Source organism: Macaca fascicularis, chromosome 15, assembly GCF_037993035.2.
Source record: "Macaca fascicularis isolate 582-1 chromosome 15, T2T-MFA8v1.1".
In the NCBI taxonomy this organism is placed as follows: domain Eukaryota; kingdom Metazoa; phylum Chordata; class Mammalia; order Primates; family Cercopithecidae; genus Macaca; species Macaca fascicularis.
The window spans coordinates 58,189,550-58,216,827 of NC_088389.1; the positions used below are offsets into that span (position 1 = coordinate 58,189,550).

At 37.4% G+C, this 27,278-nt stretch overlaps 1 protein-coding gene across 2 annotated transcripts in view; it reads right to left on the minus strand.

Annotated features, from left to right (window-relative positions):
- Positions 1-26,776, minus strand: part of STX17 (syntaxin 17) — a 71,756-nt gene extending 44,980 nt beyond the window's left edge. For both annotated transcript variants that reach the window (XM_005581198.5, XM_074016978.1), the window contains exons 1-3: positions 26,741-26,776; positions 17,790-17,974; positions 4,097-4,162 (exon numbers count right to left, since the gene is read on the minus strand). In XM_005581198.5, coding sequence (XP_005581255.1) covers positions 4,097-4,162; positions 17,790-17,912 — 189 coding nt within the window. In that variant the 5' untranslated portion in view covers positions 17,913-17,974; positions 26,741-26,776. The remainder of the gene's footprint in view (positions 1-4,096; positions 4,163-17,789; positions 17,975-26,740) is intronic.
- Positions 26,777-27,278: the final 502 nt, after the last annotated feature.

Below are 27,278 nucleotides of genomic sequence, written 5' to 3' on the forward strand. Positions count from 1 at the left end.
GACTGACAAATGGAATAGAAAATAAAGATCAGAGACATATGGAATTACATGCAACTCTGGAATTATAATATGCCTCAGAAGTAGCACCACAGAAATCAGGTAATAGTGACACACAAGTGATTTTTCAAGATGGAATAAAACAAAATTTTATTGATGTCTATCTCATACCACCAATTCCAGATGGATTAAAGACTTGAATGTTAAAAGCAAAATATTTAAAACACTCAATTAAATATATAAAGAAATATCTTCTTGAATCCTCCAAGAGAGGATTTCTTGAACAAGCCACCAAAGTAGGAACCATAAAAGACTGATAATTTAAACTATTTTTAAATTGAGAACTTCTTTTTATCAAGACACCATAATGAATGTGACAATATAGCTCTTACTATGTAAATCTAATGATGATAAATCTAGAAAAATCTGTGATAATTGTTGATGAGATTATTTGTCCCAAAGTAACTTTTACACTAACTAGCAAAGTAGAAATCTTTGATTTCTACAAAATTCAGAGCAGATATAAATAAAACTCACCAAATACCTATATCTAACAATAGCTTCGATCTTACTACTCTAATGGCACCCATAAATCTTTTATGCCAGATGGAGGTCAATACGGTAAATATACATGCAAATTTTAAAAATCAGTAAACAAATACTTTGACCATAGCCAATGTCTCAACCAAATCATGTGATTTTTAAATGATAGATTAAACAGCGAAGATGGTAAGAAATCTAAGTCATAATAATCTCATTAAATCATTAACATGCTCAGTAGCATTCAATAGACACCAAATCTTGCTGGGCACCAGGTGCTGCAGAATATACAAATAGTGGAGACATAGTCTGTACTTGTTAGGCCTATAATCTAGTTAGCAAGCATTAAATACAGCTATAGAGAGATAAGTCAAATTTCAATCTAAATCTCGAATCAATCTGTTTTCCTTCATCTCCACTATCTCTAAGCTACTAACATCTATTTCTTGGACCTCTGTAACCCTTCCTAATGATCTCTTGAATTCATTTCATTTTATCATAAGTTAATCACTATACTGCAGCTATAATAACCTTTCTGAATTCAAGAGGACCACAGATGTATTCTTTGGAGCAACTGACTCTAGATTCAGAAACATCAGGCACAGGGCTAAAAAGCCTGTACTGAAGAAAGCCCAAAAGTTTTTATCTAATCTTCCTCTAAAACTTTGTAAGATGAGCACCTACCTGCCGTAGGGGGAAAATGAGAATTCTTCTTCAGAAAACTAAATAAGAACAACCTCCAGATACTGATATTTGGAGGTATCCCTAAGGAAAATGCCAGTTTGCCCAAGCACCCTTAAGTGAAGCCCACCAGAAGACAAGCAATCTAGTTTTTAATATCTCAGAAAAACAAGCAAACAAAAAAACCTATTACACCCATAGACACAATGCTATCAAGAAAGGAAAAGAGAACAAGAAAAAGCTCTTGTAAACTAAATATCATAATAGCAGAAAAAAAGAATTCAAAGGAAAAAGTTACAGAGAAAGCTGAGGAAATCTTTCAGAAAATAGAGTGAAAATCAGACAAGCAACCCAAGAGTTCCAACACCCAAGAGAACAGGGACTGCCAAATTTTTTCTGCAAAGAACCAGAGAGTAGATGGCTTAGGCTTCGTAGTCCATACAGTCTCTGTTGCAACTACTTAACTCTGCTGTTACAGTGTGAAAGCAGCCAAAGAAATGTGTAAGCAAATGGGATGGACAGAGGCCAGACATAGCCTCTGAATCAGTTTGCTGACCTTTAGAAATAAAGAGAAAAAAAAAAAAAAAGCAAAATGAGAAGACACAAAAGAATAAATGACCAAAGAAAAATCTAAGAAAATTACCCAGAACTAAAGAACATGAATTTTTAGAAAGAAACAGTCCAACACAATGACATCATCATCAAATTTCAGAATACCAGGGATGAACTAATCACAAAAGCTCCCAAAGAGGGAAAAAACAAAACAAACAAAACCAGGACCTATACAAAGACTGGGAAATCAGCTGGGAGCGGTAGGTCATGCTTGTAATCCCAGCACTTTGGGAGGCTGAGGTGGGCGGATCACAAGGTCAAGAGATTGAGACCATTCTGGCCAACATGGTGAAACCCCGTCTCTACTAAAAATACAAAAATTAGCTGGGTGTGGTGGCATGCACCTGTAGTCCTAGCTACTCAGGAGGCTGAGGCAGGAGAATCGCTTGAACCCAGGAGGTGGAGATTGCAGTGAGCGGAGATTGTGTCATTGCACTCCAGCCTGGGCAACAGAGCGAGACTCCATCTCAAAAAACAAAAAACAAAACAAAACAAAACAAAAAACTGGGAAATGATATCATACTAGCTTTTTTAAGTATAAACAAAAAAAAGATAGAAAGGCTTGAATATTGAAAGAGAATTCCAACTAGAATTCTATATCTAGTGAAATTAGCAATCACATATCAGGAGAAAATAAACGCATTTTTAAAGAAATACAATTACTTATATTTATCTCCAAAGTACCCTTAATTAGAGGGCTACTGCAAGACTACTCCAATAAAACAACAGAATAAACCAAAAATGAGGAGGGCATAATACCTAGGAAAATAGAGATGTAAACACAGAAAAGCAGCCAAGGAAAGTCCCAGAACAGGAGTTGCAAAACAAGTCTTGAAAGTCCACATAGGAAGTGGGGGGAAGAAGAGTTCAGAAGAAAATCTTTAAAATAAAGAATGGAACTGATATATTTGAGCATATAAGAAATATTATTGGCCAAGTGTGGTAGCTCATGGCTGTAATCCCAGCACTATGGGAGGCCAAGGCAGGCAGATCACAAGGTCAAAAGTTTGAGGCCAGACTGGCCAATATGGTGAGACCCTATCTCAACTAAAAATACAAAAATTAGCCAGGCATGGTAGGCGCCTGTAGTCCCAGATACTCGGGAGGCTGAGGCAGGAGAACTGCTTGAACCCAGGAGGCACAGGTTGCAGTGAGCCGAGATTGCGCTATTGCACTCCAGCCGGGGCAACAGAGTGAGACTCTGTCGCAAAAAAAAAAAAAAAAAAAAAAAAACAGAAAGAAAAAGAAATAATACTGATAGTATGTGACATAGATGTGGAGCATTTAGAGAAAATTAACCGCAGATACACAGAAAGCCAGGCAACTAAAAAATGAGGCAATTATTAACTTTTTAAAAAGTAAAAGGTGGTACTGTATTTCACTATTTGACTTATCAGAAAACAGTATCTCCATAATCCATATGATGAGTTTATATTATATTAATTTAACCAAAAATTGTAATATATGTAATTATATAGGGGAAGGGAAGTAGGAGAGCAAGGTGGGAAGCTAGAGCTTCACCTACCATAAGAAAAAAAAATCTAAACCTGATTAATCAAGAAATATCAGTCTACACATGTTATTTAGTAATAAAGAGATAAATTTCAGGAAGAAAGGCCAAAAGGATTAACAATGGTTTCTTCCAAGTAGGAGGACTTGTAGGTGGAGAATATAGGATATTATAAGCCATCTATCTGTATTTGGCTTTTAAAACCATGTACACATATTATTTTTTAAAAAGTAAATAACTCGCAAAGAATATTTGCAATACTAATTATAGACAGAAGATCAATATCTTTCAAATTATAAGGAGCTCTCACAAAAGACATCAACATAATATAATATATACAAATATATTAACAGGCAATTAACAAGAAAAAAATTACTGTCCAGGCAGCGTGAAAAAAAGTTCACCCTTCAAAGCATTTACAAATCCAGATTAAAATAACAAAGTGGCACAATTTTAATCTACCAATTAGCAAAAATTTAAGAAATGAGTAATACCAATGTTAAAGGATTTTACAAAATGCATTGCTTGTGAGAGTGTAAGTCTGTGTATCATTTCTGGAGGAAAATTTGGTAATAAAACAAAACTTTAAAAATATGTATGGCATGTGATTCAGCAATTTCTGCTAAAAATGTATCCTTAAGGAAATAGTAACAAATGTATATAAAAGGGTTCAGCTGCAAAGGTAATATTTTAGCAAAATTGTCTTAAGACTGTCTTTTTCATACTGATTTAGCAGAAAAAATATAATAGCCTTACCTGAACTGTACGTCCTGCATTGATATGCTCTTCATGCAACTTGTCCCAGATTCTACACCTTTGATACTATACAAAAGAGAGGGGGGAGGTATTACATTTTTCATCACTAAAGGATTATCCCATTACCACAAAAATTCCCACTCACCTACCCAAACTTCATACGAGCTAGAGAAGATAGTGATTTAGTAGTGGTAATTAATTTTCCAAACACATACAAGTAGGAAATTATTAAGAATACTGCATACAAAATTATGGAAATCATAAAATAAACAAAAAACCCCCACTAATCAGGTTATTTTATTTTACTGAAAAAGAGTATGTATTTTGTCTATGTTGCAAACACTCCTGAAATGGAAAATATAAAGAATGAGAATGTAAAATAATACTAAAAATAAAAAGAACAGTGTTCATAAGATATTCTTATTGTATATGAAAAATTGTACATGTTTGTCAATGATAGTGTAAAGTATTGAAAACTAAAAATCTGAATTTTAAAAAAGTAACACTGAAACCACAGACTAGAGAGTAAATAAAAAATGAGACTGAACTTTTAATATATATGTTTTCATTTTTACCAAGGCAATTGTTACCTTTCAGAGTATCATCCAAAAAGAATTGGGAACAGAATCATGGGAATTTTTTCATTTGATAGGAACCATAGGAATATGTGATAACATTATAGCCGAATATTTATATAGAATATAAATATCAACACCAAATATCATATATTATTTTTATTCAAAATTTAAAAATCAAATAATTAAAATGTTAGCAGATGTGACCAGCTACATTAAACACATTTTTGGTACTTTATACATCCCCAAAAAATCAACCTAGAAATAATTTGAAAGGACAGAAATATAAAAATGCCCTCATATATGCATAGAAAACATAGATTATAAGAGTAGAGCACTAAAAAAATTTCTAGGGCGTTTTTATATTCCTTGTTCTGCACAATTCTTAAAATTTGGTAAAGAATGATGCAGCAAAAACTTCTTTTGATACTCCTAAAATTTTTACATCATCTAAGAACTAAACAATAACTATTAAGCTTAAAACAATTAGACTGGCCAGGCGCAGTGGCTCACGCCTGTAATCCCAGCACTTTGGGAGGCTGAGGTGGGCGCATCATCTGAGGTCAGAAGTTTGAGACCAGCCTGGCCAACATAGTGAAACTCCGTCTCTACTAAAAGTACAAAAAAATTAGCTGGGCGTGGTGGCAGGTGCCTGTAATCCCAACTACTTGTGAGGCAGAGGCAGGAGATCACTTGAACCCGGGAGGTGGAGGTTGCAGTGAACTGAGATTGTGCTACTGCACTCCAGCCTGCGCAACAGAGTGAGACTCCTTCTCAAAAAAAAAAAAAAAAAAAAACAATCAGACCATACTGAACATGTATTTACCAAACATAAATTTAAAATCACTACCAAACCACTTTCATTTATAGGAAAAATTTAATTGATGCCATCAGATCCAGTGTGAAAGCTCTTTTAGGCAGTGTTATAACAGTAATAAAAGTTTGAGAAAGGAAGCCAGAGGTTCATGTTTGAAAATAAACCACTTTTAAATTTATTGCCCACTACTAATCTGTTGTGATGTTTCAAGAAAAATTAACACTAAGGAAACAGAGTTGAGAATTTGTAGATGTCAAGGCTATCAGAATTCATGGATCAGAGAATACCAGAGAGGAGAGGGCTGCATGGTGAAGGGCTAGTTGCACTGAGAGGAGAGGAATACGCTGAGAGAGAATGCTAGAGATCTGCAGGGTTTTCCTTTTGAGTCTTCAGCAAAGGACTCCTCCACACATGCATGTCAGAGAAGTACCCGTGGTCAGAAAAAGAACAGGTAGAATAATGCCCGGAGATCACACAAGGCTAGAAATGGTTCATGTGACCATAAGTCAGAGTGGAAAAACCTTGGAATACACTGGGTATCAGGTAGAATATTCCAAAGTATTGCTCTTTGTAGGAAAAAATTAGCCCTGAACCAAAGGCTGTTCTGGTCCTAAGCAAGAAAGGTTAAAAGAAAGACTCAAGGCCAGACACGGTGGCTCACGCCTGTAATCCCAGCACTTTGGGAGGCCGAGGCGGGCGGATCACGAGGTCAGGAGATCGAGACCATCCTGGCTAACACGGTGAAACCCCGTCTCTACTAAAAATACAAAAAATTAGCTGGGCGTGGTGGTGGGCGCCTGTAGTCCCAGCTACTCGGGAGGCTGAGGCAGGAGAATGGCGTGAACCCAGGAGGCGAAGCTTGCAGTGAGCCGAGATTGTTTAACTGCACTCTAGCCTGGGCAACAGAGTGAGACTCCATCAGAAAAAAGAAAGACTCAAAAGGATCAAACTGTTCCCAACTAAACTGTGTTTCAGAATAAAGCTAAAAAATATTTAAAGAAATTTAAAAATATTCAGTACCCAATAAAGTAAATTTCACAATGTCTGGTATCCAAAAGATAATTGCCATGCATGCAAAAAAGCAGAATAATATGATATGCAATGAGATAAACCAATCAACAGAAATAGACCCAGATATGATAGGAATAATGGAATTAATAAATGAGGATATTAAGAACAGTTATTATTATGTGTTCCATGTATTCAAGAAGGTAGAAGAAAATATAAGCACATTAGAAGAAAAGACATAAAAGATATTTTTAAATATTAAATTAATAGAATTAAAAAAGAGTATCTGAAATTAAAATATGCACTAGATGGGATTAATAGCAGATAAGACAATGCAGAAGGAAAGATTAGTAAACCTATGGAAATTGCAGTAGAAACTATCCAAAATGAAACACACAGAGAAAAATAAGTTGAAAATAAATTAACCAAGATCAACAAGTCATGGGCCAAATGAAAACAATATAAAATACATGAAACTGGACTCCATGAGAGAAAAATAATTTGAAAAACTTAATGGCCAAAGATTTTCTAAATTTGAGAAAAATGATAAAACCACAGATCCAAGAAGTTCAAAGGACAAGAAAAATGAAGAAAGCTATACTAATGTATATTACAGTAAAATTACTTAAAATAAATAAAGAAAAAAATCTTAAAAACAGGAAGAAAAAAGACACATGAAGTACCAAGAAACAAAGATAAGAATGACAGAAGACTTCTTGTGAGAAACAATCCAAGCCAGAAGACAGTGGACAACATGTTGGAAGTATTTGAAAACGACAGAAAATGCAACCTAAAATTCTATCCCCAGAGAAAGTTTTTTTTTAAATAAGGCAAAACAAAGATATTTTTAAACATAAAAAAGCTGATAGAATCCATCACCAGCAGAAAGGTGTGCTAGAAGAAATGTTTAAAAAAGTACTTCAAGTTGATAGAAAAGGGATACCTGACAGAAACCGGGTTCTACACAAACGAATGAAGAGCATTGAAAATGGCACATACAAATATATATGTAAATATAAATATTTTTTCTTATTTTTACAATCTCTTTAAAAAATAACACAATTTAAAGCAAAAATAATGAAAACAAATGGGGTTGATAACATATGCAGAAGTAAAATGTATAGCAACCATAGTAAAAAGACCCTAAGAGAGGACCTGGAAGTATACTGTTAAAAGGTTCTTATATGTGAAGTGAATTATATAACATTACTTGAAGCGAGACTGTGATGTTAAAGATATATACTCTGAACCATAAAGCAACTACTAAAAAAATAAAAAATAAAAAAACAAGAGGTATAATAAGCCAGCAAAAGAAAAAAGATGGAATCATAAAAAATATTTAATTAAACCAAAAGAAAGAGGGAAAACAGATGGACAAATAGACAAAAATAGCAAGATGGTAGATTTAAAGACAATAATTTGACAAAATTGAACATTTATTCATTATAAAAACTCTCAGCAAACTAAAAAATAGAAATTAACTTTCTCAACCTGATAGCAGGAATCTACAAAACCCCTACATTTAACATCATACTTAAGTGGTGAAAGACCATTCTCTAATATTAGGAAGAAGGTAAGGATGTCTGATCTCACCACTCTTACTCAACTTCATACTGGAGGCCCTAGCCAGGGCAATAAGATTAAAAAAGGAAGGAAAGAAGGGAGAGAGGGTGGGCGGGGCAAAGACTAGAAAAAAATAAAATTGTCTTCACAGATTACTTGATTGTCTACATAGAAAATATCAAAGAATCTACAGAAAGCTACCTAACATTAACAGGTGGCCCAATGATTGCAGGCCATAAACTGAGAATTACTTGTATCTTGAAGATAAATAATATCTACCCCATAGGGTAGTTAAGAGTAACTCACCTCACTCTGCTTACCAAATATCAAAAATACAAAACCAATAACACAAAGGATATATCTCAGAAACGTTCTGAATCTAATGCATTAGAAACTATTAACTGATGGTGTCTGTGATATTATGATTATATAAATATTACATATATATAATATATATACATTGGTCTTTGTCCACAGTTCCTTGACCATAACTCCCATGGCCCTTGTTAGTCTTTTGTTACAATGCTGGGGCACTTTCAGTGTCCAAAGCAGACCTCAGGAAACAGAACCTCTCTCTGCCCTCCTGCCCTCCGAACCTGCCAATGGCAGGACTCCAAACCCATTGTGGGTCAGAAGGGGTCCTGCCCCATACCCTGGAGGAAGACATGATACATGGAGAGGCCAATAAGAATCTGAACAGACAGGCCTTGTTGGGGTTTCTCCACTCAGTCTGTTACTATTAGACCATACCTGTTTTGTCCAATCACATTTTGACATGGTTGTCCATGCTTCCATCATGCCTATCCAATGAAGTCTCCATAAGAGGCCCAAGAGGACAGAATTTGGAGAGCTTCCAGAGAGCTGATCACATGGAGGTTCCTGAAGGGTGGTGTCTCCAAGGAGGGCATGGAAGCTCTGCACCCATTTCCTCATAGCTCACCTTATGCATCTCTTCAGCTGTATCCCTTGTAATATCCTTTATAAAGAACTGGTAAATTGTCTCCCTGAGTTCTGTGAGCCATTCCAGCAAATTAATCGAGCTCAAAAAGGGAGCTGTGGGAACTCCAACTTGAAGCTGGTTGGTCAGAAGTTCCAAGGGCCTGGACATGTGACTGGTGGGAGGGAAGGGCGTGGTCTTGTGGCACTTGGCTCTCAAACTGTGGTTTCGGAGGCTATCTCTAGGTCTATAGCATCAGAATTGAATTCAACTGGAAGATACCTAAGCTAGGGTCTGCTGAACTGATTGCTTGCTTGAAATATGGGGAGCAACTCACACACATTTGGTAACAGAAGTCTTCTGTGTTGGTGACTATTGTTGTTGAATGAGAGTATAAGAGAAAACATGTTGCGTGTTGATTTTTCCATTCACAGTGCCTATGCTGAATGCCTGGGTAGCCTAACTTACTTGTTATATTCTCCACTTCCAAGTATCAACCTTGCATGCAAGCTTTTTTCACATAATATCTTAATCCTTACAATAATCTTATGAGGAAGATTATCGTTTTACTATTACAACTGTCTAATATCATAGACATTTGCAGCTTTCCCATGAATTATTAAAATGTGAATGTTCAAGTACCATGCTCACTACCTGGTGAAATCATTTGTACATCAAACCCCAGCAACACACAATTTACCCATGTGATAATCCTGCACATATACTCCCTAAACCTAAAATAAAAGTTGGAAGAAAAAAAGAGAGAGAGTAAAGGAAAGTGAGAAAATAAATAGAAGAAGGAGGAGGAGGAAAAGGAGGACATAGAAAAGGGAATAAAAAAGGGTTGTAAAAAAAATTTGGTTCTATAGGTTTTGAGAGGTTTCTTTGTCAAGGTCATTTGTAAAGTTCCTCCAGTGGAGAGGAACAATTTTCTTCATCCTTTTAAAATTCAGATGAGTTCATTGATCAGTGTTTATACTGCTTCCACTGCGCGGACCTTGGGAAAAACAACTTTTGGCCTGTGTGACAGACACCACACCACGGCCCTATAGGTTTGGAGATGGAGCACTCAGTCTAATTTTAGCAGTAAGATTAGACTAGTGAATGATAGTCCCATTTTTTCCTGCTTCAAAAGCATGAATAGGGAAGACCTTCCTTAAGCAGAGTGATTCCATCTTGCCCACCCCTTAAATGGGGCTCTGCAAGTTGCTGTCTCCACAGGGCTTAGGTCCTGGTAAGAGGCCAACTGTGAGACAGTGGCATTTAGGACCACACATGTGGGACACATGACAGACACAGAGGATGACTTGACAGAGATATCTTCAGCTCCCTTCCTGTCTTCTTGATGTTCTCGTTCAGCAAGACTATCCGCTTCTAGGTTGTTATAGTTTGACAGTAGATAAGGACAATTTTAATTAGTTCAATCAATATCTATTGAGCATGTACTATGTGACAGGCACTGGAAATACAGATAGGCGTTGGGGAAAATGTCAAAGTCCTTGCCTCCTTCAGTCTACAGTCAAGAAGGCAGTAAATATCCCTCATTTGCACAATATTTTGTACCCCTCCACCCTCACCAAATATGGTCACATTTTCCAATACACAGAATGACTCCTGTTCCCTTTGGGTAAACAGAAAAAGGAAATCTTTGATGACCAGGAGATAAATAATCTGAAAGCCAAAACAAAAACAAAAAACATGTGAATGTTAAATCTATGAACCTTAAGGTCTGTGGCCCAGTACTGTGTAAGGGTGGTGTGTTTATATCTGACTGGGGATGGTATCATCAGGAGTGTTGAGTAGGAAGTAACTGAGCTATGCAATAGAGTCTGAAAGGTGACAAATGATAGGGTGGATATTGTCAATGGATGTAAAAGAGAAAGCAAAACTATTCAACTCTATAGTTTTTACACCTTCCTTCTTTATTGAGGAAAATGATCTTCAAAATACAAAAATCTAAAATAAAATGATTAAGATGAAAAAAAATCAAAGGAAGATTAAGAACAAATCTAGATACTTTAAATGATTTCAAGTCAACAGGCCCAGGGAAATTACACTTGAGAGAACCAAAAGACCTTGCAAATGTGATCACAGAAATATTTCTGCTTATCTATGAAGAACTGCAAAGAATTGGTAAGGTTCCTAGAGACTTGCAAATATTGACCCAATTTTCACAAAAGAAAATATATTTAAAACACTGCAGGCTGTAAATCTTAATGTGAATCTTGGGGAAAATTCTATACTAGATAATTAGTGAGATGGTTTGGGAGAGCGTGTAGAAATGGTGACAGTATACCAGTATGCTCTGGCCCTTTCCTGTCCAACATTTTCATCAATGACTTCAAAACAAAGAATGCATAATTATCAAATTTGCACATAACATAAATTAGAAGGATTAACATAGATGAAAGATCACAATTCCACATAATAACAAATATAACAATGATAACTGTAAAGTCCAGCATTTAAATTAAAAAGAGCAATTGCACCAGTATAAGAAATAGGTGTGATCTGATTCAATAGATATAATTCACATAAAAAAAAGTCTTATGGAATTCATTTAGTTGATTACAAAGTCAATTTAAAAAGCTGGCAGTATAGAGTGGCTTCTAAAATGATGTAATCTTAGGCTCTATACATGTATATGTATATTCATTCATTCAACACACTTTTTTTCAGAAGCACACTACATTTCAAGCACATTAGAAGTTTAACACATTTACTGACATCTCAAGCAAGTAATTTACTCTAAATCTTTCTCCACCTAAAAAGCGAAGGCAATAATAATAACTAATCTACAATGATGCTATAAGGATTAAATGCTATGATATATATATAGAAACACCTAACACAGCACTCAGCAAATGAAAACAACAACTACTCCCTCCACTGTTACTATTTTCTCACTTGTCTAGAAAACTAGAAAAGATTACTATATCAAGTGGAGGATGAACTAGATGACTTTATTTCTTATTGTAACAAATTATAAGAAAAATAAGGAATAATTCAGATTCCTATTGTTTACTACACGATTTTATAACTAAATTAGGAAACACTATTAAAAGTTATCAATCCAAATGTTTGAGAAGGAGAAAAAAACTTAAAATGATTTAATGATATGTGTGAAAAAAATTACAAGTAACTCCTTACAAATTTAGTTAAGTTGAGATCCCTGACAAGCATTGCTAAACAGCACTACTTTCACAAAATATCATTTTGGTATTGTCTCTTTGCATGGCGGCACTGGAGGGTAGATTAAAGCAGTGCCATAATTTAGCCAAGTACTATGTTTTGGGTTGCAAAGAACAGAAAACCCAAAATTAAAAATGGCTTTAATAATAAGTATTTATTATCTCACATACAAAGCAATCTAGAAGTAGGATGACTCTACGTTAGTTTAATTCAGAAGCTCACAAGGTCATCAAGTGTCCAAGTCCTATGTTGCTGCTTTACTACTATCAATAAGGAGCTTTTGTCCTCAGATTTGTCCCCTAATGGCTGCAAGAGGATTGGCTACAGTTCTAGATACAACAGGAAGACACACAAGACCAAGAAGATGGGGACTCTTTCCTTCCATGCATATCTGTATATCTTCATAACAGCAGGAAAATCTTTCCAGTTTCCATATCCCAAACAGGTTTTTCCTCAGGTATAACTGGCCAGAACTACAGGATATGTCTATTGTTCACTGGTAACCAAACATTGACAAGATTGGAATTACCGCATTCATCAAACCATCATCATTCACCACCTGTGCTGAGGCTTGCCTATCTTGAAACACAAAGGAAGGTAACTGAATGGGGTTCTGTCAGAAAAAAGGAACAAGGTTGAGAAAGCTGATTAAAAGATCAAAGCAGATAGTCACACACTAAAAAGAGAAGTGAAAAATACTTTCATTGTAATCACAGATTAACAATAAATAAGACTGATTATGTCTAATTTTATACTACACAGTTCAGATTTCATGTTGCTTGAATAGCTCATGCCATCCATTTTCATAGTAATTATATGCTGCCTCTTATCATTCTTTGACTATTTCCTATCTTATTTCCTTAACTGGACTGCAAACTTCTTGAGGATTGAAAAATCCATCTTTTAGGCCGGGCGCGGTGGCTCACGCTTGTAATCCCTGCACTTTGGGAGGCCGAGGCGGGCGGATCACGAGGTCAGGAGATCGAGACCATCCTGGCTAACACGGTGAAACCCCGTCTCTACTAAAATACAAAAAATTAGCCGGGCGCGGTGGCGGGCACCTGTAGTCCCAGCTACTCGGGAGGCTGAGGCAGGAGAATGGCGCGAACCCGGGAGGCGGAGCTTGCAGTGAGCCGAGATGGTGCCACTGCACTCCAGCCTGGGCGACAAAGTGAAGACTCCGCTTCAATTAAAAAAAAAAAAAAAAATCCATCTTTTACATATTCTTCAATGCTAACAATCTAAGAAACAGCAAACATCAATAAATATCTATGAAAAGCTAACATTTATTTCCTATAATAAATAATCTCCCTTCTCATTAAACCTGGCAGATTGAACACAAATATTCAACTCTACTCTTTTCCAAAATCCCACTAAATGACAACAAAGAACTTTAGAAAGTATAAATTCACAAGAATAATGAGAATAGAATAGAAGACATCAACTAACAAAAAAATTTAACATTTTGTAACATTTTGGAAGCTGGAAAGAGTATGGATATGTTGTAACTGACTCAGCAAGCCAAAGAAAGCTAAAATGTAAGCCTGTAGAAGGGGTGCATGGTGGGGGAGAGTGGCAATGAGAAGCAAGCCACAGCCAGGCATGGTTGTTCATGTCTGTAATCCTAGCACTTTGAGAGGCCAATGCAGGAGGATCACTTGAGGCCAGCGCTTTGAGATGAGATGGGCCTGGGCAGCATGGTGAGACCCCGTCTCTAAACAATGACTAAGCAACTGAAGGTACCAGCTACCAGGTAACCTGATGGAAGTGTATGGTGGGGCAAAATGCAAAAGGTTTGGTTGAAAGTTTATGTAATGAACAGGTAGTCCACCAGATCCCCTCTATACTTGCCCAAGCAACTGCCCTGTTCCACCACTGCACAAGACAATACTATAGGAGACAGCCTCTGGAGAGGCTAGAGACGCTAAGGATCCTGGACACCAAGCACAGCTAAGGGCAGGGATCAGTTACCACACCACAACCAGGAAGATTAAGCCTGGACAATAAATATCTGAATGGTGGTGAGCCTGCTCACCTCCTCCCCTACTTTCCTTCCCCTGGCTTAAAAGGCTGGTCACAAAATTCATACTATATCCACCCCTCCAACCTCCCCACCCCAACCCCTGCCACAACTATCACCTTTGAAAAAATAAACATACCCCAACAGGTAGGAGATGGAGGATTGCTCTTTCTTAAAACTGAACAGCTAACAAGACCTAGAGTTACTGATATCTAGTGGTTCTCCAATTAAAATAGATTCTCAGCTATTCACCCCTCCAGACAGCAAAGCCCCCACTCTAACCTGCTATCCACATGCATACACACAAACACATTTACACACATACCTTCCAATCAGCACTTTAAAATATCAACAGTCAGCCAAGAAAAGCCTATAATACTATATGCTGAAACAGAAGAAAGAGAGAGAGAGAGAAGAAAGAAAGAAAAAAGGGACTTGGGAAAAACAGGACAAAGAAGCAGAAGAAAACTTAAAAAAAAAACTGTAGAAAGATGTTATTATACTGCATCCACAAAATGAAAAGAGAATTATCTTTAAAAGAAAAGGAGAGGTCAGGCATGGTTGTTCACATCTGTAATCCTAGCACTTTGAGAGGCCAATGCAGGAGGATCACTTGAGGCCAGGGCTTTGAGATGAGATGGGCCTGGGCCCATGTAGTGAGACCTCGTCTCTACAAAAATATTTAAAAATTAGCTGAACATGGTAGAGCACACCGGAAGTCTTAGCTATTCAGGAAGCTGAGACAGGAGGATTGCTTTAACTCAGGAGTTTAACATTATAGTGAGCTATAATTGCACCACTGCACTCCAGCCTGGGCAACAGAGTGAGACTCTGTCTCTATTTAAAAAAGAGAGAGAGAGAGAGAGAGACAACAAATGCACTGAGAGAAAAAAGAACATAGAAAAGGTATGATTGTGGTTATTCCATCCAAGCTGGAATGTGGATGTGATGGCTGGTGCTGGAGTAGCCATTTTACACACAAGGTAGAACCAAGTTGAGGATGGGAGAGTAAGATAAAAAGAGCCTGGATCTTTGAAGATTGCTGAGCAGCCACTGTACCCCTGGACTACCTCTGTTACTATGAGACGAAAAACAAAAGCAAAACAAAACAAAAAAATTTCTATCTTATTTAACATATGATTTTTTAGTTTTCTGCCTCTTGTACCTTATCCATATAATTAATACAGTATGTGCTATACAGTAAGTTTTTCCCCAAATCCTTACAATACAAAACAAAGAAAATTATGTTACAGGCTTACTATCTTGTCATTCCTATTAACAATGCTTAAGTCTATCTTACGTTAGCCAAGAAAGCTGAATGATAACACTTCAAATTTCAGGATTACATTCTAATCAAGTTTATCTTGTATAATAAAATGAAGGACCTATGGAATACAGCTCCAGGTGTCCACAGCACACTACGCTCATTGTTTTCAGATGTTGCAGAATCACCCCACTAAGGCTTACCTTCAATTTCCCTTCAGTCTGACTTTCTTCTTTTAAATTCATATTGGATGACTGATGTCCAGCATAATGAATATTTTATCTTTCTACACCTTTCCTCCAAGAATAATATGCCTTTTTGAAAGTGAGGCACTGTCAGACACCTGGAGTCCAAACTTAATTCTTAACTCTTTTGTCCAGACTGAGCCCTGCAGCTTTTAAATGTTTTTACATTTCTATAACATATCTATTAAAATAAGTTATTCAATCCTATATAGATAAAAAAAAGTTGCTTTCATAATTAAGCTAGACATCCTAGATATAGTGGAATGATCCAGGATATGGAATAAAACATAGATCAGTATAAAATTAACTGTTTGGCTTAAGATGATATCACCTACATTATAATTATAATTATTCTGATACTGTCTAAAAATTCCACAGTAAGTAAAAATTTCATAAAATGCTAAAGAAAAAAATGTCCGGCAGAGATGGATGGATGTAACTCTAGAATAATCTTCTTGTGACATCTGGCACAATTAATGAAATCAGTAATATAACCATTCTATCCCCACCCACCTGGCTTTTCCATTGATGACTGATTGGGTGGTACATATAGCAAGGATCTGAGGGTACTGACAGCAGGCACTTTTGTATAGAATAAACATAAGAAAAAGAAAATCTAAGACAGACATGCCAAACCTCAAAGGAAAAGTAGGATAATAAAGGAAAGAAATGGCCTTAATTTGCTTCCATTCATGTTAAAAAGAACCCATTTACTAAACAATTCCTCTCCATCCTTAAAAGTCACAGTATTACTTATTGCTTATAAGTAAAGAAGAAAGAAATGCAGGGATGACAAAATACTAATCCTGAATTCTAGAAAGACTTACATATTTGCATTAAACTTTTCATTTTAATATTCTCAGAACTGATTTTCTCCGCTTTTAAAAGGACTTGAATTCTAGAAAGAGAGATGGTATCTATGGAAGAAAGAGGGACACTTTTCTGACTTCTATATGCTACTGAGTTAAGTAATGAATAATGTTTATATTGAAAGGCTTCATGACCATATCCTCTACTCCCAACCTTCAAATGAATGAATGAATGAATGAAGGTTCTGCAGCTTAAGACTTATTCTGGGAAAAGTCTTCTTGAAGCAAAAAATATCACTAACCTGTCCCATAGCAAATAAGACAACATAATCTGCCAAATTAATGCTCAGTACTGAGTAAACTTGATGTTTCCAAAAACGCCACAACCACTTCACCGACCAGGGCAGGTTCTATGCAACCTCTACCATAGTCTCTGAGACTAATTCATCTTCCCTCTACCTATTTCCTCAACTGACTTAGGCAGTATTTCTCAGTTGTGAGCTTTCCTCAAAGGGAAGCAGTGAAGTAAGGAAATTCCCTCATACCTCACAATGATTTACTTCTTTAATGTATGTACACCTAAAGAGGATATGAGTTACCGAAAGACACACACTCAAAGTTCAAAAACTTGCCATGGGGTGAATGAAATTAAGGCAGGTAGATTAGCCAAAGTTCTCTGCCTTTACATTAGAGTGTATTGTCAATCAATTTGTATCTTAATTACTAACTGCCTAAAACCTCAATATGTACAATTAAAAACATATAGACTTGGCCAGGCGCCATGGCTTACACCTGTAATCCCAACACTTTGGGAGGTCAAAACAGGAGGACAGCTTGAGGCCAGGAGTTCAAGACCAGCCTCGGCAAAAAAGCAAGAACCTGTTTCTTCGAAAAATAAAAGTAAGTTAGCCACGCATGGTGGTGTGTAGATAGCTTGAGTCCAGAAGTTTGAGGTTGCAGTGGGCTATGATCCATGCCACTGCACTCCAGCCTGGGCAACAGAGCGAGACCTTGTCTCTTAAACAAACAAACACAAAAGTATAGACTCTATTCCTATATCCCTTCCTAGAAAAAGGAATATATGAGAGGTATATATGCAGAACAGAAAAACCAGCTAAAAAAATGCATAATGTTGCTAAATCAATAGGAGCTAGGTGTTTCAGCAAAGCCTCTTATCTAATACTCTAAATTTAGCTGAAATGAACAAGCAATATAAATCAGACTATGTAATTATTTCTTGTGGTAGTAAATGAAACAGCTCACCTTCTCAATATTTATCTGGTGCTTTCTTAACCTTTCCAGGTCTGTTGGGATTACTATCTTAATGAATTTCTGGATAGCTGGTTCAAGACGGCGTAATTTCACTTTTTCTTCATCTTCAGACATCCTAAAAAAATGATATATGACCTCCCTGGTAACAGCTGTCTTCTCCACTCATATAGAAAAACCTAAAAGAAAAATATTTCTTTAAAAATGTTTTCAAATTAGTTTCCACTATTTTTAAAAGCCAACAATTAATTAGTTTTACAATTTATTCTAAATACATATCAACTTAATGTTGAGCTTGAGTGACTTATTTTTTCTTTATGAAACCACTGATTTTTAAATCTTTTTCTCTTTACAAAAATTATATTTTAGAATGTTCAGACAATATAAATAAATGAAGAAAAAAACAAAGTCAGCAGTCATCTCCTCACCTTTTACAAAGAGTACAAAATGCACTCTTTACATTTTGGCATAGGTCTCTCCAGGCCTTTTTCTATGTAAGTATGTATGTATGTTTATAAATACTTTAAAAAAAAAATAGGAGTATACTATCCAAGTTTTCATTTTCTGATCTATCTTGGACATTGAATAACCCTTTTAAAAAAGGTATCAAATGGCTTAACACTGATGCTTGTATCAAACTTCACATCTAATGTCATCATAATGTAACTTTGTAATTACACAACTTCAAATATATTATAACATAATATGCAACTCTTCTCATTGATATCCTTTAAATTGCCTCTTCCATTTTCAATAAAGTGATTAGTATTGCCTATAACTGACTCAAATAACCAGTGACAGAGCTGGAATAAGAACCCAGATTTTCTAAAATTACATTGAAATACTTTTTCCACTCCACCAGTAGTTTCCTACTAGTGTTCCAGAAAGTCCAAGGGTATGCATTTGGGGCCAGAGTACAAGGGTAGGGTATACAGGTGAGCATGTTCCAGGACCCCACCCCCCACTTCAGTTGTAGAAACTTTACTTACAACTATTTTATGAATTGGAGCTTATCAGAGCTTATATAAATAACGGGCTTCACAGCTTAACCAAGCTTGAAAGCCACCGTTGTAAACCATGCTTTCATGCCATTTCATTAACCACAACCTCACCCATGTTTAAAAAATTTTAAGTTGAGAATGTTAATACTACTGAGTAGTGCTGTCTTAGTCCAGGGTCTATAGAGACAGGAATTCACATACAAACTTTGTGGAGCCCCTGAATCTTTATGAAAATTTATGAATGAAGGGGCCAGGTACAGTGGCTCATGTCTGGAATACCAGTACTTTGGGAGGCCAAGGCAGGAGGACCACTTGAGCCCAGGAGTTCAAGGCCACCCTGGGTAATATGCCGAAGTACCATCTCTACCAAAAAAAAAAAAAGTGAATGTAGTTTATTTTGGAGAATAGAGCCCACTGTTTCAAGAGATTCTCAGAGATCTATCATCCCCAAAACATTAAATATTTATTCCCTTTCTTTCACAGTTGAAAATCTTGATGTGTTAGTTATACAGACTGCCTCTAATACCTACCCATTAGTAACTTGGTTTTTATGTCTGACACAAGTTCAAAAGTAAAAAAGGAAAATCTCCAGGTACAAAAACAAAGAGAGTAAAACAGGTGCAACAGTGAATGGAAACTGGGGACATATGGAGAAATTCATTACCAAAAGAGATCATCCACAGACCCAACAAAACAGGAAAATTCATAGCTAATGGACTAAAGATAATAAAATAATTTTAAAAAGAAATTAAAGAAAGTATATTTTTAAATATCCAAAAACATAAAGGAAGGAATAAAATCTTTTAAAAAATAGATATTATGAAACAGTAAGAGGCCAGCCTGAATATAAACCAAGTAAAACTTCTAGAAATGAAAATCTCAAAAGATGTGTTAAACAGTAAATTATATAGATAAGAGACAATTATTGATTGGAAGAAATCACTCAGAACACAGAGGAATAAAAAGATGAAAAGTATAAAAAAGACATAAAGGATAAAATGAGAAGCTCAATAACAAGTAGGAGTCCCAGAAAGAAAGAACAAAGAAAATGGTAAGAAGGAATTATTCAAAGAGAATATACTGATAATTAAAATGTAAGACCTCAAACTGAAAAAGAACATCAGCCTCACGGAGCATAAATTAAACCAAATTTGCCTAAATACATGGAAGGGAAATTGCAAAACATTAAAGAACAAGAATCATAAAAAAACAAATGAGAGATAAAAGACAGATAAAGCAATAATATCTTGCTTTTAAGAGCAAGATATTAAAAGACAGAAATACCTTCAAAGTGCTGAGAGAGTTGGTATATTCCCAGGTAAATTATCATTTAGAATGAAAGCAAAATAATCATTTTCAGACATACAAGGACTAAGAGAGTTTATTGCCAAGCTCCTCATTAAAAGTACTAAAAGGAATATTTTAACAATAAAGAAAATAAACCCAAAGGAGTGGAATAGCAAGAATAGAATATGGAATAGCAATGAATAGAATACACTGTTACCGGATAGAATAAATGGGTGGATGAAAGAAAATAAAACATTTATTTTGAATAGCATGATGAAGTATAATAAAAATGTTTCCATGTAAATAATTTTCTATAATTACATAGATGCTTCACAATTTTACAAATTGGCTATTGTTGGCTATTTAGGTTGTTTCCAATTTTCCACTATTACAAACTACAGTGTAATTACCCTGCTTACACATAAATCCATACTGCCATCTATAATTATTTCTTTGAAACAATCAACAAAGACACAACCTATATAAAGGGAGAAAGTATTTGCAAACCAGTCATCCAATAAGGGACTAATATCTAAAATGTATAAGGAACTCAAACAACTCAACAGCAAAAAAACAAACAGTTCCATAAAAAAGTGGGCAAAGAACCTGAATAGACATTTCTCAAAAGAAGACACACAAATGACCAAAAGGTATTTTTTTAAATGCTCAATATCATTAATCATCAGGGAAATGCAAATCAGAACCACAATGAGATACCATCTCACCCCAGTTACAAGGGCTATCACCAAAAGGATAAAAAATAACAAATGCTGGCGAGGATGTAGCAAAAGAAGCCTCTTTTTTCTTTTCTTCTTTCTTTTTTTAGAGAGTTTCGCTCTTGTCGCCCAGGCTGGAGTGCAGTGGCACAATCTTGGCTTACTGCAACCTCCGCCTCCTGGGTTCAAGCAGTTCTTCTGCCTCAGCCTCCCGAGTAGCTGGGATTACAAGCACATGCCACCACGCCCAGCTAATTTTTGTATTTTTAGTGGAGACGGGGTTTTGCCATGTTGGTCAAGCTGGTCTCGAACTCCTGACCTCAGGTGATCCACCCGCCTCAGCCTCCCAAAGTGCTGGGATTACAGGCGTGAGCCATGATGTCCGGCGAGAAAGAGGACTCTTATACACTGTTGGTGAGAATGTAAATTAGTACAGCCATTATGAAAAACAGTATGGGCTGGGTATGGTGGCTCATAGCTATAATTTCAGCACTTTGGAAGGCTGAAGCAGGAGGATCACTTGAGGCCAGGAGTTTGAGGGTAGCCTGGGCACCATAGCAAGACCCTTCTTCTCTGAAAAATTTAAAAATTAGCTGGGTGTGGTGGTGTGTCCCTGTAGTCCCAGTGACACTGAGGTGGGAAGATCCCTTGAGCCCTAAAGTGTGAGCCTGCAGGAAATGGTGTTCTTACTATTACACTACCGCATAGGCAACACAGCGAGATCCTGTCTCAAAAAAAAAAAACAAAAAACAAAAAACTGTACAGAGGCTTTTCAAAAAAATTAAAAATAAAACTACCATATGATCCAGCAATCCCACTACTGGGTATTTATCAAAAGGAAAGAAAATCAGTGTATCAGAGAGATACCTACAGTCCCATGTTTATTGCAGCAGCATTCACAATAGCCAAGATACGGAATCAACCTAAGTGCCTGTCAATGGATGAATGGATAAAGAAATTTTGGTATATATACACAATGAAATATCATTCAGCCATTTAAAAAAAAAAATGGGTTGGGCGTGGAGGCTCACGCCTATAATCCCAGCACTTTGGGAGGCCGAGGCGGGCCGATCACCAGGTCAGGAGATCGAGACCATCCTGGCTAACATGGTGAAACCCCGTCTCTACTAAAAATACAAAAAATTAGCTAGGCATGGTGGCATGCACCTGTATTCCCAGCTACTTGGGAGGCTGAGGCAGGAAAATCGCTTGAACCCAGGAGGCGGAGGTTGCAGTGAGCCCAGATATCACCACCGTACTCCAGCCTGGGCAACAGAGTGAGACTCTGTCTCGGAGAAAAAAAAAAAAAGAAAAAAAAAGAATGAAATCCTGTCATTTATAGCAACATGGATGGAACATGTAGCCTGTACTCCCAGCTACTCAGGAAGCCAAGGTAGGAAGATCACTTGAGCCCAGGAATTAGAAGCCAGCCTGGGCAACATAATGAGATCCCCATTTCTTAAATAAAAACAGGGAAAAAAAGTTGATCTCCTGGAGGTAGAAAGTAGAGCGATGGGAAGGGGCAGGAGGGATGAAGAGAAGTCGGTAAATGGGTACAAACATACAGTTAGATAGAAGGAATAAATTTTTCATGTTTAATAACACAGTGGGTACCTATAGTTAATAATTTATTGCGTATTTCAAAATAGCTAGAAGAGAAGATCTGAAGTGCTTCTAACACAAAAAAATAATAAATGTTTGAGGTGATATATATCCCAAATACCCTGATTTGATCATTACACATGGTATGCATGTATCAAAATATCACATGTATCCTATAAGTATGTAAAATTATTGTGTATTAATTGAAAAAATTTACATAAAAATAAAAAATATCTAGAAATAGAATTATTAGGCAGACAGATTTTTCAAAGTTTTTTTTAATATATATTGCCATATCCCACAAAAGGTTATGCCTACTATGTTCCTACCAGAAACATAACACGATGTCCATTTATCCATATTCCAACCAATGTACTTAGTATTATCATTCTTAGATATGCCATTGGTGAGGCCGGGCGCGGTGGCTCAAGCCTGTAATCCCAGCACTTTGGGAGGCCAAGACAGGCGGATCACGAGGTCAGGAGATCGAGACCATTCTGGCTGACATGGTGAAACCCCATCTCTACTAAAAATACAAAAAAACTGGCCGGGCGTGGTGGCGGTGCCTGTAGTCCCAGCTACTCGGGAGGCTGAGGCAGGAGAATGGCATGAGCTCGGGAGGTGGAGCCTGCAGTGAGCCTAGATCCGGCCACTGCACTCCAGCCTGGGCGACAGAGCGAGACTCCGTCTCAAAAAAAAAAAAAGATATGCCATTGGTGAAAAAAATGATGTCTCATTATTGCTTTACTTTGCACTCCTTAAATTACTAACGGGATGGATTTATCAGCCATTTGCATTTCTTTTTTCTTTTTTTTTTTTTTTGGCCCAGGCTGGAGTGAAGTGGTGTGATCTCAGCTCACTGCAACCTCCACTCCCCGGGTTTAAGTGATTCTCCTACCTCAGCCTCCCAAGTAACTGGGATTACAGGAACGCACCACCACGCCCTGCTAATTTTTGTATTTTTAGTAGAGATGGGGTTTCACCATGTTGGCCAGGCTGGTCTCGAACTCCTGACCTCAGGTGATTGACCTGCCTTGGCCTCCCAAAGTACTAGGATTATAAGCATGAGGCACCGTGCCCTGCTGCATTTCTTCTTTTTTTAATTTTTAATTTTTGTGGGTATATATTAGTTGTAGGTATATATTTATGGGATATATGAGTTATTTTGATACAGGCATACAATGTGTAATAATCACATTAGGGTAAATGAGGTATCCATCACCTCAAGCATTTATTCTTTGTGATACAAACAATCCAGTTATACTCCTAGTTATTTTAAAATGTACAATTGAATTATTATAGTCACCCTGTTCTGCTATCAAGTACTAGATTTTATTCATTCTTTCTCACTATTTTTTTGTAACCATTGCATTTCTTACTTCCATGAATTGCCTGTTCATGTCATACATATCTGTTTTACTACAGAGGATGTCTTTCTCTTATTCTCTCATAAAAGGTTATTAAATGTTAAATATATCAGTTACTTGTCTAACATTAACATTTCCCAATCTATCACACTGCCTCTTTTGTTTTCTATACTGCAAAGAGATATCTTTATATCTACCATCATTCCTATCAAAATGTTTTTTGAACACACCTGTTGTTCAATAGATGCTGCCTGAACTAAAATATTTCTTCACCATTGCTAATCCTATCACTCTAGTCAAATAGCACAATATGCATAGCACATGATAATGGAGGAGCTTCAATTAGTCTACCTTTAGACTCTTTCCCTCCAAAATGGAATAGAAACTATAAAAACATAAACTGTATTATAAATGAATAGCATAACCACACTGAAAGAAGTGAGGAAGAAAAATAATCTAAGCCACTTTAGAAAACAATATTTTAACTGAATACTGTAAGACTAGAGACAAAAGGAACTACACTGTCCTCTATTTAGTAAATGTGTTTCTCACAGGAATATAGGTCAGAAATCCTGAAATTACTTTATGTGTATACTAGGACTGAAAAAATAAGAAAACATTTTGTAGACTACAAGAGTCAGATTTCTCACTGTCAGATAAAGAAGTTAAAAATAAGGGACAAAACTAGAATGAACCCTGTGGTGTTAGACTAGAAGCAAAGCTACTGGGATGAACTTTTGTTTTTAAAAAATATATGGATAAATAAATACAGAAATAAATACAGATCTTTGTGTATACATGGGTATGCATATGTATAGACTGGTGTCTTCTGTGGGGCCCTGGAAGTAATGTTACCCCAGAGCAATGAACATCCCTAGAGCACAGATCTTTGTGTTTAAATACTATTCTCCAAAAAAAGAAACTATGGGTCTTTGGAGAAGTGGCTGATTATCAGGGCTGAGGCACAGAAAACATATGATGAGCCTGGGGCATCATATGGTACCAGAAAATTAGGAAGTTCCAAAAAAGAAAAAAAAAAAGGATGGAAGCATGCTGAAAAGCTACAGAAAGCAACCTAAAAAAAAAAAAAAAAAAAAAAAAAAAAAAAAAAAAACTCCAATGATCAAAGCTGAACAATTTCACACATAAAATAACACAAGTGTAAGATAAAAACCAATAGAAAAACATCTGAGTCCACATGGATACAAATAAATAACGGAATACAAATAAACAAATGGGAAAAGCGCAGCTCATCCTTACAGAATAATTTCAATTAATAAATAAAGAAATGAGGAAAGTAGAAAATCATCATTAGAACACCATAGTCATAATTGCTGAAGGCAAGATCCACCAATGGATGTGAAATTTAGCAAGGGAAAGTCTGAGGAGAAACAGGATATGCGTACAGTTTAAAAGCTCCCCCAAGATGTCAATTAATTATAAGGAGAAAAAATAAGACCTTTATATTGGAGAATCCCAGTAGACACTCTCTTACCAAGTGATCAAGAGTAACCTCACAAGCAATAAGTCATATCTATCAGCTACGCTCATATGATGAACTGAGAAGGGCACACACACTTTTGTGTTCTTAACAAAAAAGCATAGCCTTAATCTACTCATGAGAGAACACTGGACAAACCCCATTTGAGGGGCACTCTACAAAATAACTGACCAGCATTCTTCAAAAGCGTAAAGATCAGAAAGAGTATAAAGACTGAAAAAGACTATCAATGTAAAGACAGGAAAAGACTGAGGAACTGTCACAGACTGGAGAAGACCAAGGACCCAAGACAACTAACTGCAATGTCGGGTCTTAGAGTAGATCCTGGAATAGAAAGAGGACATTAATACAGGAAAAAAAAAAAATCACAAGTCAGTAATTCGGTTAATAGTATTATACTAACTTCCTGCTTTTGATAATTGCGCTATGGTATCTAAAAAATTATTAATGGAAGCAATAGGGAACTCTGTACTACTTTTGAAACTTTTCTGTAATTGTAAAATTATTTCAAAATAAAAAGGTTTTTTATGTATAAGAAGATGTTTCACGTAAGACAGGTAGAAACATTTAGAAGTCAAAGAACTGCAATGGTATTCACTGCATTAATACTTGGAGAGAGGGGTGCCAGGACTGTGCCAGGTGCTTTACAAACTTTATCATGTAGTGCTTACAACTAATATGAGATGGGTACCATAATACTTATGTTTCCCAGTAAGTTACTTGGGAGGTTATTAATAAGTGAAAGACCCCATTTCTCAGAAAACCCAGCCCCCAAAAGTGACGAACACCTTCCATCGGCTCAGAGGTCCCACTTTTCGGGATACTGGTGGCGCCCGATTTCTTCGGGCCCGCCGCTTTGGGTTTCTGAGTTATGGAAGAGACAGTGAATTTGGAGAGAAAAGTCAATGTGAGGTCTCCTCTCTGAACCTCAGATAGCTAAAAGGAGGGAGCCAAGGGGTGGGACCTTCTGCGAACCACCTCTGGGTCTGGTGAGCAGGGGCTTTCGGCCTCTCGCTCCCTGTCCACTCCCCACTACCCTCGAGCGTCGCGTCATTCCTCGCAGTGTCACCCACAGCACACCTGGGCCACACACAACAAACGCCCCCACCAGCGAACGGATGCGCGGGTCTGTCCCGGAACCCAGACGCCGGCGACCCTGGCGACCCGAGGCCTACAGCGCGCCAGAGACAGGACGCGCGTCGGAAACTTTTCCACCCTGCGACCCCGGAAGGCCGTCCCGCTCGCATCGTCTGCGGCCTCCCTATACCAGTTTCTAATAAAGCTTCCAAAAACGAAACCGAGAGAGGCTCCGCCACTTCTGAAAGACAGGAGCAGCCACCATGGGGCTCGCACTTCTGATCCAATGCCCCACTTGCCTCCCAGCGCCTCTTGCGCGCGCCACAGGGCGCCCGGCCCACCAAGCCTATCAGGGCCCGACGCCCCCAGAGGCGGCCTCCAGAGAGCCCCTTACCTCCCGCCGTGGCGCTCGAGGCCGGTCGGTGCGCACGGCGCAGGCGCAGGAGCGACGGGGCGGGGCATCGCGAGGGGTGGGCTGGGCTAGGCCCCGCCCCCTCCCCGTCCCGCGAGGCAGCAGGGTGGGGTGCGGGGGACGCGCAGGTGAGTACAAATGCGGACGCCGCTCTGAACAGCGAAAGCCTTTTTCAAAAGTGATTTTGATTTACATTATGGGGTTGTGACTCGAGCCAAGAGGAGAGAGACGCACAAACCCTCTTCAGGTCTGCTTGTTGTGTTCAAGACAATTCATGCTTGTATGGCCGACTGCATTTTGCAGTTTTCCTGTCTATTTTCCTCTGTTCTTCCTAGAATTTTATTTGCGGGTTGGGCATGTATTCTTAGCTCTGTTTTGAAACTGAAGCTCAGAAAGGTTTTGCCTCCCCATCCCATCCCCAAAAACCCTGTGAAGTGGACAGGGCAGAAGTGCCATCTTAATTGCAACAGGTGCAAAAATTAAAGCTCAGTCAGTTGTGGTTTCCTCCAAAAACTGGTGG